Source organism: Mytilus edulis, chromosome 9, assembly GCF_963676685.1.
Source record: "Mytilus edulis chromosome 9, xbMytEdul2.2, whole genome shotgun sequence".
In the NCBI taxonomy this organism is placed as follows: domain Eukaryota; kingdom Metazoa; phylum Mollusca; class Bivalvia; order Mytilida; family Mytilidae; genus Mytilus; species Mytilus edulis.
The window spans coordinates 66,723,842-66,740,831 of NC_092352.1; the positions used below are offsets into that span (position 1 = coordinate 66,723,842).

General features: G+C 32.9%; 3 protein-coding genes across 3 annotated transcripts in view; 2 read left to right on the top strand and 1 right to left on the bottom strand.

Annotated features, from left to right (window-relative positions):
• The first annotated feature begins 4,905 nt into the window (after positions 1–4,905).
• LOC139490113 (uncharacterized) lies at positions 4,906–5,649 on the top strand. The gene has a single exon (XM_071276964.1). It carries the CDS (start codon positions 4,906–4,908, stop codon positions 5,647–5,649), a length of 744 nt encoding a protein of 247 aa, XP_071133065.1.
• Positions 5,650–7,632: 1,983 nt separating this feature from the next.
• LOC139488835 (intraflagellar transport protein 140 homolog) overlaps positions 7,633–16,990 on the top strand; it is a 50,180-nt gene continuing 40,822 nt past the window's right edge. Inside the window, exons 1-4 of the mRNA XM_071274778.1 lie at positions 7,633–7,726; positions 15,501–15,668; positions 16,135–16,356; positions 16,803–16,933. Coding sequence (XP_071130879.1) covers positions 15,525–15,668; positions 16,135–16,356; positions 16,803–16,933 — 497 coding nt within the window. The 5' untranslated portion in view covers positions 7,633–7,726; positions 15,501–15,524. The remainder of the gene's footprint in view (positions 7,727–15,500; positions 15,669–16,134; positions 16,357–16,802; positions 16,934–16,990) is intronic.
• On the bottom strand, positions 9,978–12,730 carry LOC139490114 (uncharacterized). The gene is made up of 5 exons (XM_071276965.1): positions 12,440–12,730; positions 11,626–11,702; positions 10,898–11,098; positions 10,364–10,528; positions 9,978–10,199 (listed from the first exon to the last, which is right to left on the bottom strand). Exons 1-5 carry the CDS (start codon positions 12,543–12,545, stop codon positions 9,978–9,980), a joined length of 771 nt encoding a protein of 256 aa, XP_071133066.1. The 5' UTR covers positions 12,546–12,730.

A 16,990-nucleotide genomic window follows, 5' to 3' on the forward strand; every position in this document is an offset into this window, starting at 1 on the left:
ATCAGAAATGGTCGAGACGCCATCTGATAATACAAAGTTAACCAATGAAAATGAAAATGAAAATAACGTTATCATTGTATTTCGGTACCTCAAAATATCAATATGCATGCAATTGGACAATTTTATAGAGACAAACCATTATTATGTTTTATAAGAATGAATTTACTTTAAATTTTTTAGATATGTTAATAAAGTTCCATTCACATGTGCATGTAGATTTCTAAGAAGCATGATCACAAAACTTAGATTTTTCTGAAGGTTTTCGTTTATTTTATTATAAAAGTCGTGAATAAATGAAAAGCAACATGTAAAGATTTTCGGCTGAATCACAATTTTAAGTCTTTTCAGATTACTAGATTATTTGTACGTATGGAATCAAATGTATGGAATACGTCAATGAAAAAGCAACCTGGCAACATAAATAAGGAATCATATATATCAATATTCAATGTATTTTAGAAAGAAAACAAGAATGTGTCCCAAGTACACGGATGCCCCATCCGCAATATCGTTTTCTAAGTTCAATGGACCGTGAAAATGGGATTAAATCTCTAGTTTGGCATTGAAATTAGAAAGATCATAACATAGGGAACATGTTTGCTAAGTTTCAAGTTGATCGGACATCATCGAAAACTACCTCGACCAAAAACTTTAACCAAAACTTTAACCTGAAACGGGACAGACGGACGGACGAACAGACGAACGAACAGACGAACGAACAGACGGACGCACAGACTAGAAAACATAATGCCCATAAATGGGACATAAAAAACGAACTTGTATAACCACATATATTAATTCCGCGCTAAAGTACGTCCATTATACATTTTTCATTATTCCAAATTCAATAATGAATAAGGAAATATAGTTCAGTATTCTCTTTTCGATGGGGAATAATGAATAATGAAATAGTTTATACTCCGGTATTCAAATTGAAAAGTGAATAATGAAATAGAATAATATTTTTTTACTATGACACTATTACTGAATTCGTCAATTTGGTGTTATGTAACAAATATTCAAATTAATATCAGACACAAAAATCAAAACACTCTTTGAAATTTTAAACTTTGTTTATTTATCTAGTTTCAGAGGATAAACTAGATGGATTCCCTAACTATTTTTAACAGAAATTTATGGACAACCTTAGTACCATAAATATATAAAAGTAAAAATACCCTACGTTTTCTTTTTTTATTTTCACTGGACCTTTGCTATTGCTCATCCCTTGATTGTAGATATAAAGCAATGACCATTAGAGTGGTTACATCATTCGTTAACTTAGTAGACATGTCTTTGACAAGCAATACTGCATGTGAACCTATGACAAGGTCTTTAAAAAATCTAATGCGAAACAAATTACAAAATTAAAAGTTTTGCCCCTGCTAACATAAAAAGTGAAGGTTTCAGCTCGAGCGTTCCCAGTGAAGACATTTTTTTTAGTTAAAATATTAGAGGTACAGAAAATCAGATCATTTCGTCTTTTTCCATTTAGTTCTTTGTGTCTCTTTTTTTCTTTTTTGCTTTTCTATACTTTATTATGCATGACATAAAACTTTAACTCTATGTTCTAAAATAATTGTAACGTGTGCATTACATGTGCTTCAATATGAAATTTTGGGGTAAACGTCAATGATACAGCCACCTATAGTGACAGAAACATCAAACAGACATGTGCTTGGTTTGACGGTAAACCAGATATATGGGTCATTTTAAAAAAATGTCGAATTTTGAAATTGAAAAAAATATTAAAAGTTACTTATTCAAACAACCCTCTGCATAAGCAAATCAAAATAGACAGTACTTTAAGAACAACATATTAAAAGATGCAATCTTAATGATGTCATACAAGAATATTTTGAAACATTTTTTGATCGGTGGTACATTATTTTGTCTATCCTGCTACCATTTTCAAAAGAAATTTTGGGTTATTAAGAAAAGGTTTAGATAAAATGTTAAGCTTGTTTTACGTAGTCAATTAGATGGTTTTAAAGAGAATACTTCTATATATATTCATTCTGTAATATAATAGATTATTTGCCAATTTTCCAGGTTGTACTGAAAAATGCCTCTACTAATTGGTTTTCAAAGGTTGTAAAAATTACCACCAGTAATGCAAGTCTAAGATAGCAATTTATATTGTTCGGCATTTTTTCACCCTTTCAAATAAACCCAACATCAAGTAAATCCCTCATAAGTTAGTTTGCTTTTCTCTTTATTTATGCCTCTGTCATCTTGTGCATACCAAGACAAAAACATCATGAAAAACTGTCAACAGATGAGTTCAAAACTACTTTCTATATTAAAGCTATGTCATGGAAAGACATCACCCCAAGCCTTTGTCTTCAAGCACAAAGACTAAAAATTCCAATAAATAAGAACAAACTACCAAGAATCCTGAAAACATTTTTGCTACTTGCACTTATATTATCAAATGACATTCATCAAAATCCAGGACCCATAAAATATCCATGCGCAATCTGTGATAAATCAGTCAACAGCAACCATAGAGCTGTGTCATGTGACAATTGTCAACTATGGGTTCACATCAAATGTGGTAACATTAGTCCAGAAGATTATAACAAACTGAGTAAATGTGAGAACATAACATGGTCATGTCCAAAATGTAAAATAATTTTAACTGGTACAACAATCGAACAAAATAAGCATACAGAAGCAATAGTAAACAGCAAAAACAACAGCTTAAACACCTCCAGTACATCAACCGGAAGTGATAGATCAGAGATGAATAATGAAAATGATAAAGGATTACTTACCATACTTACAATGAATTGTCGTAGTTTGCGAAGTGAAGCTAAACGAAACATGCTCCAGACAATAATTGAAACACATGAACCACACATAGTTCATCTGCAAGAAACACATCTTGACAAAACCATATCAACAGCAGAAATATTAGACCCAGAACAATATGAGATAGTCCGTAAAGACCGAATAACTGAAAAAGGTCATGAAGGCGGCGGCATAATTAATGCTGTACGTAAGAACATTGTATGCAACGGAGAAGACACACTAGACACTAACTGTGAAATAGGATGGACAAAGATACAACTGAAAGGCTGTAAAGCCCTCTACACTGGCTGTTATTATCGTAAACCAGATAATGATCCTACACCATTACAGAACTTGAATACTTCAATTAGTAGATTAACGCATAATAATACTCTGCCTAACATAATACTTACTGGAGACTTCAATTTACCAGATATTGATTGGGATGAAGAAGACTCAAATGGAGGATACACCATCAAATCAAGCCATAACTATTCCAACGAAATAAACAAACTAGCATTAGACATTGTTGAGGAACACTGCTTGCAACAATGTGTCACAGAACCAACCAGGGAAAAGAACATTCTAGATCTTGTTCTCACAACTAATGAAAATCTGGTACAGAAAATGAGCATTACTGATGGAATGAGTGATCATCAGATGATAATTACAACTGTCAATGCAAGACCAAAGGTAATTAAGAACAAGCCCAGAAAAGTCTATCAATATAAGAAGGGAAATATGGAAAAAGTTCAAGAATATTTGAACAGCAAATATGAAAATTTCAAGGAGAAGATAACAGAAATGAACATCGAAGAGTACTGGACTCTATTTAAAACTCACCTTTTTCAAGCAATGGACCTACATATACCATCCAAAAATCTGACATCGAGATTTAACCTACCTTGGGTGAACCAACACATCAAGAAGATGATACGTAAAAAAGAACGACTATATAAAGTTGCAAAGAAATACCAAACTAAAGAGCACTGGGATAAATTCAAGCAATATAGAAAAGCAGTAAAGACAGAACTTGGTATATCACATAAGAAGTATATATTTGATATGTTAGAAGTAAGTCCATCAACATCAGAAGCTTCAACAAACACACAAGACCAATACAGAATAGGGAAAAAATACTGGAAATACATCAAATCTAAAAAGAGAGAAACAGTGGGAGTATCAACACTCAAAGTTAATGGAGAAATATTAGACAACAGCAAAGGAAAAGCAGAAGCACTTAATGCACAATTTCAATCAGTGTTCACGATTGAAGACTTTCAAAGCTTCCCTAAGATAACTGAAAATGAAACATCAAAAATACCAAGTCTACACATTAGTACAGAAGGGTTAATCAAACTATTAAAGGGAGTGAACCCAAGCAAGGCAAATGGTCCAGACAATATATCGTGCAGAATATTGAAAGAGTGTGCAGAGTCAATATCACCATACTTACAGTTAATCTTCACCAAAACATTAAAAGATCAAAGCGTACCACAAGACTGGCTTATTGCAAATGTCATCGCACTATTCAAGAAAGGGGATAAGAGTCAACCAGTCAACTATCGACCAGTATCCTTGACATCAGTTCCATGTAAAATAATGGAACATATTATATTTAAACACATAATGAACCATCTTGAGAAGTATAATATACTTGTGGACTTCCAGCATGGCTTCAGAAGCAAAAGATCGTGTGAGTCACAACTAGTCATAACAGCAGAGGATATAACCAGAAATCTGGACAATAACCAACAGGTAGATATGCTAATATTAGACTTTAGTAAAGCATTCGACACAGTACCACACCAGCGATTGTTGAAGAAACTAGCATCATATGGTATCGATGGAAACATACTTGCATGGTTAGAAGCTTGGCTGACACAAAGAGAACAACAAGTCACACTGGAAGGAGAAAGATCAAGTACTGCTAAAGTAACATCTGGCGTACCATAGGGAACAGTGTTAGGACCATTGCTGTTTCTCCTATACATAAACGACATCGGGAATGACATAACATCAAAAATTCGCCTGTTTGCAGATGATAGCCTACTCTACCTAGCAATCTCGTCAAAGGATGACTGCAAACATCTACAAGAAGATCTCGACAAAATGGTAAAATGGACAAAAATTTGGCAAATGATATTCAATCCTTCAAAATGCTATGTCCTTACAATAACCAAAAAAAGGAAAACCATCAACTTCAACTACAACATCAATGGTCATATCCTGGAATCAGTTGCATCAAACCCATACCTAGGAGCTGAACTCACCAACACCATGTCATGGGACAAACAAGTTAACAAAGTTGTCACCAAAGGAAATAAAGCACTAGGCTTCATACGAAGAAATGTTGGATCATGTCCAGAGGCAGTTAAAAAACAAGCCTATCTTGTCCTTGTCCGACCGCACCTTGAATACGCTTGCAGCGCATGGGACCCTCACCTACAAAAACATATTTATCAGATTGAGATGGTCCAACGCCGTGCAGCACGCTTTATCAAAAGCAATTATTCAAGGGAGCCTGGAACAGTAACAACTCTTCTAGAAGAATTAAATCTAACACCACTAGAAATAAGAAGAAAAGTAGCACGTATAACACTCTTTCATAAAGCCATCCATGAAAGAGTTGCTATACCTATTCCAACGCACATTATAAAACCAAGAAGAACGTCGAGACTCCACCAACCGAACACTAAAAGATATGTACAAATCAGGCCAAACAAAGATATCTACAAATACAGCTTTTTCCCTAGGACCATCAGAGACTGGAATAAACTACCAGATGAACTATTAGAGATCGTGAGCAGTGAGGAATTCAAGACCAAACTCACCAAGCTCCTCTGTAGATGCTAGCAACACAGACAGTCGATACTGGTAGAAAATGTTTTTAACCTGCACCTGTATATAAATTTTTAGCACAATTTTGGAACCATTGTTTGTAAATATAGAAGTTTATTGTCATGTTGGAGGACGTCAAAAGTTAAAACTATACTTGAGTGATGGGTCGAAGTACCCTTTTCAAGTGACGACATAGCTCCGCTATGTCGTAGATGTAGATGTAGATGTAGATGTATTTCGATGGTAACAGGAACGTACGTTTCTGATATATCACTATACAAAAGTCTATCCTGTTACCTTCAGTTTTTGTCTATCCTGTTACCGATAACAGTATTGCACCTGCGAATGCTTAATTGGGAATATTAAGACGTTATAACCTTAAGATGAGTTCAAACAACGAAATATTTCATTCGTTTTGCACCTATATATTAAGATAAAAAAATTAACGCCGTGTTTGTCTACAATTGTCTATCCTGTTACTGTAACCATAGCAACCATAGTAACAGGATAGACAAATTTCTTTGTTTTTGATTGCTGTTGTGAAATAATTACTCCCTTTGGTGAAGTGATTATGTTTTTGTATTGTGAATTTGATTTCCAGCACGTTATTGCACTTTTTACAAGTATACTGTTGGTGTAATTAATCAAAATTGGTGGTAACAGCATTGACATGAAAAAAAGTACGCTCTATTTTTTTCACTTAATGTCTTGAAATTTCTTTTCTCTACAATGTCGTTCAAGAAACGAGGCGTTTTAAATGTAAAGATTACTTTGCACTTTTGAGATCAACACTGACTGATTCAATATTCATAGGGAGAATAATTTAACGGCTGATTTAAGTAGCGGTAACAGGAAAGACATGAACCTCCTGTAAGCTGATTCAATTTAGTTTGTAGATAATATGTTACATACAATGATAAAGAAGCTACAATTTTTCGTTAGAGTAATATTTAACGATCTTAAAAAGTCCCTTTTGCAGATATCAATGCGATCAGAAAATCGCAAAAAAATCATTTCAAATGTGTTTTTCTGACAATGTACGCACACAAATACCCCCGAAATCGGTCTTAAATGCAGTTTAATCTTATCAAAATAGATGTAAGGTGTGTTTATTATTAATGTTCTGAATCACAAATCCGACAAGCTTTCATTTAAACCATTACAACTGAAATTTCCATTAGAAATGAAAAAAATTAGCATGGGTGTACTGAAAATTCGACATTTTTTTTTAAATGATGCGAGATTTCCTCACGGGAGAAAGGAAGAAAGACCATTCACAATATGCCTTACATTTGTTTTTTTTCCTCTTTTAATTAAATTTAAACTTTCTAATTTAGAGTTTATTAGATACAAATATTCCCTGTGTAGGAACCCCCCCCCCCCCTCTTTCCTCCCTTTTTTCTTAGTTACCATCACTGAGATCCAAATTATTGACAGTCAGCTATATATATAGTTCCCAAATGTATCAAAATCACAGTACTCGATTTTTCGGTACTGACATGATTTATAACGCAATTGTCTTTAAAATAATTGTCTGTTGATGAATTTAGAAAGTATCAAAAACTAAGGTTCACGATACACTTCCCGGCAAATGTGACCGGCGGCTGTATCTAGATAGATTTGGAGTAACCGTTTAGATCCCTTTTGTCAAATATATGCAGCTCGTTACATATTCAAGAACTTAAGCTATAAATATTTTGATTTCACCTTTTTCGATCATTGAACGTTTATGTTGAAGGAATAACCGAATGGACTGAATATATATATATATACCGTCTTAGATAAGGTTTTTCAGAAAGCTAATGCTTGTTATGTGATCCGGTATCAGTATAAAATTCGGGATACAGAAGAATTTTTTTATCATTATTTGTTATTTTAAGAAAATTATTGCTAATAACACAAAAAAACATCAAATTTCAAATAATTTACGAATTTTTATAGTTTTATTTGAATAGAAAAAAGTTTGTTTAGATTTGTTTACGCTTTTTAACAAGTCCCACAATGCATTGCTGAAATATTTTTCAAAATGGAGCACATAGTTGAATTTCCTATGAAATAGCATCACAGTATCCAGGGAAACAACATCTTTCTTGTATGATTGTATACGATCAGCCTCAAAAACTTTAAAGATCTACATATGAGTCTACATTTTCACTGGTTTTTATAATTTTAAATCCGCCGAATCTGATCAAAATATTGTGTAAACATGTCGCAAAAAAAAGGGGGGACGAAATTCTTCGTTACATGTTAGCATTTGCAAAATTTTCTCGATTAAATTTTTGTAGGCTTTTGATAACAAATGTTTTCAACAACAGAATGGGCATGGTACAAAAGACAGAACGATCTTTAGTACTTTACAAGTGGAACAAGATACATTTTGAATGACAAAAGTTTATTTTTTCCATTTTCTACCATTTTTGGAGTGGTAAAAAAAAACAATGAGACAACACTCCATCCAAGTAGCAATTAATAAAAGTAAACCATTATAGGTCAAGGTACTTAGGGTTCTCACTTAGGATTTTTTTTAAGTCCAGGGACTCGTCATTTTTGGCCATGGTCACAAAACAATGATCATCAGTCAGAGCACTCAGGCAGAGCTCAGACATAAACAAGTCGATTTTTGTTTTTGACTTAAAGAAGTTGAAACATGTATTTATTATAAAAATGTGTTTTCAATTTTAGACTTATCTTAGTCAGAAAATGACAGACTTGTTTAGGTCTATTTATTGTGATTAAAAAACTTAACTATAATTTTACTTGGTGGCCAAAGTACACCACCTGTGACAGCAAAAACCCGTCTGAGAGTTCTCAAGGACTTGAGCTATCTATATTTAATTATCTAATTGAACATCCTTACTAAACACAGATGTTTTACCGCATTAAGTGTGGTTCCAGGTGGTTGCATTGTATGGTTAATTAACATTATCTCCGATTTTTTAGACTCTCATTCATATTTTTCTTTAGAAGACAAAGCATTGTCTTTTAATGTTGTCATTATTTGATTTCGATGCATGACCTTTTTATAAATATGCGTGGGTCTTGAAGTTAACCAATTTTGATAACTTATCGACTTGTCAATGCTTGTAGGAGTCGATATTTGCAACTTTTTGATTCTGGTCAATTATTTCTTGCTTAACAATATTGACTTATTAAGGTCGTATTTTGTCTTGCATTAAAGGGAGAAAAATCCTAAAACTAAAAAATTTAGACCTCTATGAGTCAAAAGCAGATTCAGACTTATTTATGTCTGAGCTCTGACTGATGGTGAGTTCAACCGTCAGAAGAAAATATTTTACTAAAATTTAATTTATCATTTTAGTCTCCATGACCTGATAGTGCAATGAAACTTTTGCTATAAAATGATGATATATGTGTTCAGTTTATACAAAATATATCAATTTTGCTGCTTCTTTGGACTTGTGTTTGAAAATGGTGATACCGTATGGCCTTCATCACGAATTCTAGACAGTTCGGCACCCAGACAAATCGGTACCCGGACAAATCGGCACCTACCAAAGACAAATCGGCACCCGTGAAAGACAAATCGGCACCCAGACAAATCGGCACTTAGACAAATCGGCACCTCACATAGACAAATCGGCACCTTATAAATTATTTATCTTTGATCTATATATAGTGAACCAAAAATTATGTTTGAGTGTTATTTATTTGTCTCCTGCACTATTTATAACATTATTGTCAATATTGGACATTGTTTCTTTGAATATGTATCTTATTAAGTGGTTTATTCCTTTTAGTTATTTGTTCGGCACCCAGACAAATCTTTGAATATGTATCTTATTAAGTGGTATATTCCTTTTAGTTATTTGTTTGTGCACAGGACTGTACTGCAGCTTAGTCGTTTTGATAGGTGTATTATTTGTGTGAATTCTTTTTTCTGACTTTATAGATTTCACCACACATGTACTTGGAATGTGCATGTACTAGTTTTAATGTAATCCATAATTCTGTTACCATTGTATCCAAAATCAATAAAACACATGTAGAATATTAATAATATTTATTTATTATATCTATTATATATTATATTCAACAGTTTATGCATACATGTAATAAATGTAATAAATAATAAATAATAATAAATAATAATAAATAAGCTGTATTTAGAGTCTGCAAAGTATATTTTTAACCGACAAACAAAACATTTTTAACAATACAACACATAATACACAGCACAAAATGAAGCACTAAAAGCATGGTTCATGGTTGTAATAAACATGATAAACTAGGTCAAAAGCATACTATAGGTATGAACACAAAGGTTAAATACTGAAATCATAACATAACATATAGACAAGCACTATAAGTCTTAACACTCAAAGTCACTTTGGTGGTGGTCCGTAAACACTGGCACACTCCTTAAGGAGTCTAGACGCGGAGATGCTGTTGTTGCAATACTCGTCCCACAAAGCAAAAAGACGGCCCTGGGTCTGTCTACTCTGTTTGCGCTGGTACCTTTGGAGCTTGCCTTCAGACACTAACTTAAGCACCCGGATATATAAACGTGTATATTCTAATTTCATGCGTGAGAGAGACGATAACAACTAAGGCAATAAAACATAATCAATTACAAAAGAACAATACAAAAAAGGCATCTAGCTGTTGTTTCGGTCTTTTGAAAAAAAGTTATACAGCTGTCCGCTTACAAATCTTATTGAGCGTTCTTGATGGAATCAATTTCATTAATATGTATAGATAACAAACATACCTCTTTCTTTATCATGACAGCTATCACAGACCCTGGTTCTGCTGGGTGGACATGCTCTTTCATACCGGGTTTGAAGTTGTCACCATCTTGAATAACAGTAGCAGGGCAGTTGATGGTCTTGTTACGCTTGGTGCAGCGCCAGAGGATGTGGTCATTCTTCTGTTTCTGCAATCAAAAATAAAAATATATAGGTCTTTTTTATAATTGTAAAAGTTAATAATAGCAGATACTCTCTTACAGCCGACTATATATAAATGTGTATATATCCAATAAAAATTATACTTGCTGTGTTTTATATTAATTTTCTATTGTATAAAATTTTGATATTGTATAAATGTGTGATTTGGTGCTAATCTCTTATAGCCGACTATGCAGTATAGGATATGTTAATTGTTGAAGGCCGTAAAATGACCCAAAGTTGTTATGCTATTTGGCCTATAGTGTCTCATTGGTAACCATACCTCACTTCCACATTTAATTTTATGTTAAAATTATCTGATGTTTCATAATTTAATAATATAAATAAATATATACCTTAACTGTGTAGTTGAAGCCGTCTGAGTCGCACAGTTTACGTTTGCCCCGGTTGCTGCCTTCTTCAATGGTTTGGTAGTGGACTGTTGGGTCATCTTCTGGGATGTCACCTATAGACTCATCTGCTATGGAATCTTCTTGTACTTGCTCAGGGATGTCAAATGAACGGTCTATAACTATCGAAGGGTCTTCATCAATAATCTGCAATAAAACACATCATTGAATACTTGTACATGAATTAATTATAAATATGAATTGAAAATCAGAATATCGTAACATAAATTTATATAATCATATATTTAACACATTATTTATGTATGTGCCTGTACCAAGTCATTTTTTACCTAAATAAGGCCGCTAGTTTTCTCGTTTGAATTGTTTTACATTGTCTTATCGGGGCCTTTTATAGCTGACTATGCGGTATGGGCTTTGTTCATTGTTGAAGGCCGTACGGTTACCTATAGTTGTTAATGTTTGTGTCATTTTGGTCTTTTGTGGATAGATGTCTCATTGGCAATAATACCACATCTTCATTTTTATATATGGAATCAAATAAATTTGAATATTAAATTAATACTAATACTTATGAACGTTGTAATAAGTAATTATATGCAAAAGCAAAGTTACAGATCTAACATTGTTTGGTTGATGTTTATGTTGATGTTTATGTTGATAAAAATATAATGTTAAAAAAAATATATTTGTAATTTTTATGAGAAAAGTTTTACCTCAGTACATGTGACACACTTCCACTCTAGCTGAGCATGGTCTTTCACAGCCTGTCTGTACTGATCTCTTGGAACACCTAAAACACAAAATCTTCGTCAATCAAACTACATATTTTATATATATATATTGTAAATTGTACTTTATTTCATATCGTTATATGTAATATATTCAAAGTTAAAAATTACCTATCAGTTAAACATTCCCAATCAGGTTAATTCAATTATCTGGCTACTAATCCAATTAGTTATTATATGTTAATTAGCTAGTTCTGGCTCGTGGCAATAGATAACTGTCAATACACAGGAACTATATAATATATTATACTTTATCAGTTTAATGCAAAAAGTGACACACTGAGGGATACATGTAAATTGCAAACACAATATACAAAAGTGACAAAACACATACAATACTCGAAAAAGGTGTTACAAACAAGTCCGGTTAATATTAATAATACATCATAAGAATATATTATACATACAATGTATCTAGATAAATGACCATAATGATTGTGGACCTTATTTTTTTCTATTTCATCGATTGTTTTATATTTCTATTGGGATCTAGAACAGTTTTTTTTAAAGTTAAAGCTAGAGTCAAGCAGGTTAGAATATGGATAATGGGTTTTAATTGCATTTATAAGGGTATTTCTAATATTACTATTTTTTGGCAGGATTCCCTTTACTCCCTTAAGTACAAATGCATTTAGCTCTATCAGAGATTGGCTACAGTAGTATGGAAATGAAAAGTATGCAAGGAGAATTTCAGTTATGATAATCTATAATAATTAAAAAATATTTAAAAGCCACTTACCACTGTTGCATGTTCTATGTTGCCACTTTTGACACCCATCACATTGCAAAGCTTCTTGTCTAGGGCGCACAACATTTTGGCACTGTATACAACTGTCGTCTGACATTGTGTTAGAAAGAGCATCCCAGAAGTGTTGACCTTTATATACCTTTCTAGGTATTTACTCATTGTGGCTTGCACACGCTGTTATGTTTAAGGCTTTTAATATTAAAACAATAAAATATTGTTTTCAAGTATTGTGTTGTCTTACCAGATGTAAGGATCAAACGAGAACACAAGCTGCAAACACAAGCTATACACTTTTGATCTCTATTGAGGAATTGTTAGATTTAAACATAACATACTGATTGATGCATAACTACAATTAATTATGATATAATTATGATTCAATTTAATAATGTTTATTCAAACAACAACTATCAACAACATATCTAACAATCAATTATGATTTAATTAAATTATGTTTATTCGTACATAATCTTTAAGAGCTTAATTAAATGATGATTATTCTTTTTGTAATTCATATTTTATATACAAATTATAATATCTATGCAACAATTCTTTAATTTTTGATAATAAATTTATTTTTAAAAACGAGGTGCCGGATTGTCTTGGTGCCGATTTGTGCGGATACCGAAATGTCCAAAATGGATGCCGAAATGTCTTCGGACTTGGGTGCCGATTTGTCTGGGTGCCGATTTGTCTTGTTACCCTTCATCACAAAGACTTGGCTTTGAAACCCGAACAGCAAGCTATAAAGGTCCCCGAAAATTACTATAGTCGCCGTCACATAAAATTGGCACCATGTTTTTTGTCAAATTTTTCTTGAATATTGACCGTGTTTACTAAAGATCATGTTTTTCAATTAGAGGAAGAAACATCCTCTCCAAATATCCACTACTGTTCACCTTTTATTGTGTTTGCACTGTATAATCCTGAACTTCATATAATCCAAGATTATTTTGTATGGTGGAATCCGACATTGTTATTACCGGAAGTGTTGCCGTGGTGTTCCATATGCTCTCCATTTTCTTGTGTCTCTCTGGTCTTTTGCATCTTTACGTAAAAAGCGTGGGAAATTGTATCATCAATGACAATGATATTACCCGAGAGTAAAGAATGTTATGGAATAATATCCTCACAGAAACCAAGATGGTGGTTTTACTAAGTAAATAAACTTGAAAAATGTGAAGCTCAGGATTATACAGTGCAAACACAATAAAAGGAAGGACAGTAGTGGATATTTGGACAGGATTTTACTTCCGCTAAATGAAAAACATCATCTTGAGTAGACGCGGCTGATATTTAAATTTTTTTTTACAAAAAAACATGGTGCCAATTTTACATGACAGCGACTATAGTGTAAAACCATTCAAACGGAGAAAACCTCTGTCTAATCTCTATACAAATGTGAAACACGTATGAACTTCATAATCAGATGACAACTACTGTACATCAGATTCTTAACTTAGGACAGGTTCAAACATTTGCAACGGGATTAAATGTTTTAATGGTACCAAACCACCTCCCTTTTCTGAAACAATAGTAAAACATCACAACATCATGAACATAGAAAGAAAAAAAAACTATAAAATATCAATAGGAAGGCTTAACTAAATCAATTGCAGGTATAAGTGTCCTGGGTGCATGTTTTTTAGTCTGGATGCGCCATTTCATGAACCTCTACAATACCATGCGTAGGCCACATCCTGTTAACACTAGCTGGTCCCTGTTGTCAACAGAATTGTCCCTTCTCTATCAAAAAGAAGCTTTAAATGTGCTTACAACATTTTTACCAGACAATTATCTTTGATTTCATTCATCAATGTTCAAAGCTATGTGTGATGATAAGTCCTGAGAGAGTCATATAGATTCCACAACTGTAACAAGTGTATTGCGATATTTCTCCACTCAAGACAGTAAAGTATTAATAGTTAAAGCGCGAGCTTTTTAAATAATTAAACATGTTAAAATTTGACTGTTGACTGACAAATGACTGAGTGTTGAGAGTGGAGAAATATCGTAATACACGAGTTACAGTGGTGGAATCTGTTTCTCTAATGATTTTTATTCTTCCTTTTCAAAGATTTGAGGAAAATTGTGTACTTTTCAAGTTTTGATGTGATGTCTTCCGGCATGGTCACCTTATTCATGACGTCACAATAAGAAAGTTCAGAAGAAAACATGAAAATTTAACGTCACAATTAAATTTTAACCAATCATTTGTTGAGAACAGATTTTTCACTAGTGAGGAGAAATATTTTTCTCACACCAGTCAGGAAATGTGAAAAGAGCACAAAAATTAGAGAAAAAATAATTTTGGTAGATCTTTATTGACTTGCAATGCTTTAGTTGGATGAACACTGAGAATATCAAAAACTTACATCATTGTACATTAGCACATTTACCTATTACCACATAATTGTATGTCTTTATTCAATATGGGTCTGACATCATGGTCATATAGCTCTCCAACTATTTTGGTTCTTATACATCTTTGGCTTTCAAACATTCGGCTTTTGTGACTAAAGATTTTTTTTTATAAAGGTCAATCCAAAAAACTGCTTCATATACATACATAAAATGAAAAAAAAGATTGTTTTTTCCAAATGATTGACATTTTTCATGTTTTGTCTTTTGCTGTCATATATCATGTACATGTACATGATGTGCAAATGTATATAAGCCCTGTGACACTTTGGTAAGATAGGGGTAATTATATCATGTATATAGAGGAGGCCATTGCATCAGTCATCCAAAAACCTTTTTCCTTCAAAGTTTTATGATTTTTTTACCTTCAAAGTAAGTTGTATTATATTAAGGTAATTTTATTTCTGAGACAAGTGCATGTGAATGGGGACTTCTCATGTCACATCATGTACATTGTACTTCTTTTACAATATATACTTGAGTAATTTTGCTTATACATGTACCATGAACCTTAATCACAGTGCCACTATAACATGTATAATGATGATCTATATATTTACTTCAATAAGCAGGAAACATATTACATATACACAAATATTACAATGTATTATGCAAAATGTTTATTTTGCAGAGTTAGAAAGATTAGAAAACAAGAATGGCTGTTTATTTTGACCATCGGTTAAAGACTGATGCTCAGGGGATCAATACTGATGTATCATGGTTTAGTGGTTCTCCTCATCTGGCTGTCAATACTTACAGTGATGCCTCAGGGGGTGCTGTCCATCTGTATATGGAAGAGGTAAATCATAAAATTAAAATTGAATAATTACCAATGGGTCATCAACATTGCAAGAAAATCTGCAACTAGAGGCAGGCTACAACTGGCCCCTAAACAAGACTTCTTTGTGTTCGTCACCAATATTGATGTGATGTGACAAGTTTTCATTACATGTCTTCAGATTTCCTAGTTAGACTTGCTAGGAAAAAACATTGCAAAATATTTAATTTGCACATATAGACAAACTCATAAACAACAACAGAAGAAAACATTATAACATACATAAATACCTGTGTGCAAAATATTATCATACTTAGATAAGTGTATTATTGTCATCTAGCATATACATGTACATGATGTATCATGTGTATAATTTCAGTATTAAAGCTGTTACATTAATTTTGCAAAATCGTTTTCATAGAAAAAAAAATCTCTCAAAAACATATGTCATTTATAGCATGTTTGTTTTCCTTTTTTCTCAAATCAGGGAGAACAGTTACTTAATGTTGCCCTTCAGAGAAGTTGTCAAGCCACATCCAGTGCATGGCATCCTAACAAAAAGATTATAGCAGTTGGCTGGGATAATGGAGAACTACTTATTTGGAATAGTGTAGATGGAGAATTGTTTGAGGGATTACCTCTACACAAAACCCCAATTACTGTGTTGGAATGGAGCAGTAATGGTACCCGGTTGACTTCTGGAGATAAGGTATGGATGTAAAAGAGTGTAGTATGATCGTAACAGAATTTTTACATTACAAAACGGCCGCTTTTTATCTTACCTAGCCGAAATTTCTAGGCTATTGGTTTTAAAATGTTGACTCATTTCCTTTTATGTTATGAAGTGCATGGAAGCAAACTGATGTAATAGCCTTCTTTTTTTCTTTCTTAATTTTATTGAAATGGCCCCTAGAGCATTTGTAGAGAATACAATTGCATTTAAATGCTTTGAAACTGCCAAACTAGTATGGTTATGTATGTAGGTAAGTAGGCAAAATTATATTTTTATTTTTTGTACATGTACTTCATATGGAGGAGACACTTTCAAATTTATCAGAGCTTGTTCAAAATCATAGTAAAGCTAAAGGTAGAAAATATGTGGCTTTGACATTTATAGGTAATGAATATTGAGCTTGATATATTATCTGTTTATAGTCAGGAGTAGTTATGGTATGGAAAGCTGACAGTAAAGGTAGATTACAACAGAATCCTCTCCACCAACATCATGTTCAGGAACCATTAAACAAGATCTTATGTAAACCAATACCACCACAAGATCCAGCCACGTAAGTAACATTTACATCACACCATAACTTTTTTTGATAATTTATACTTGGTTTGTG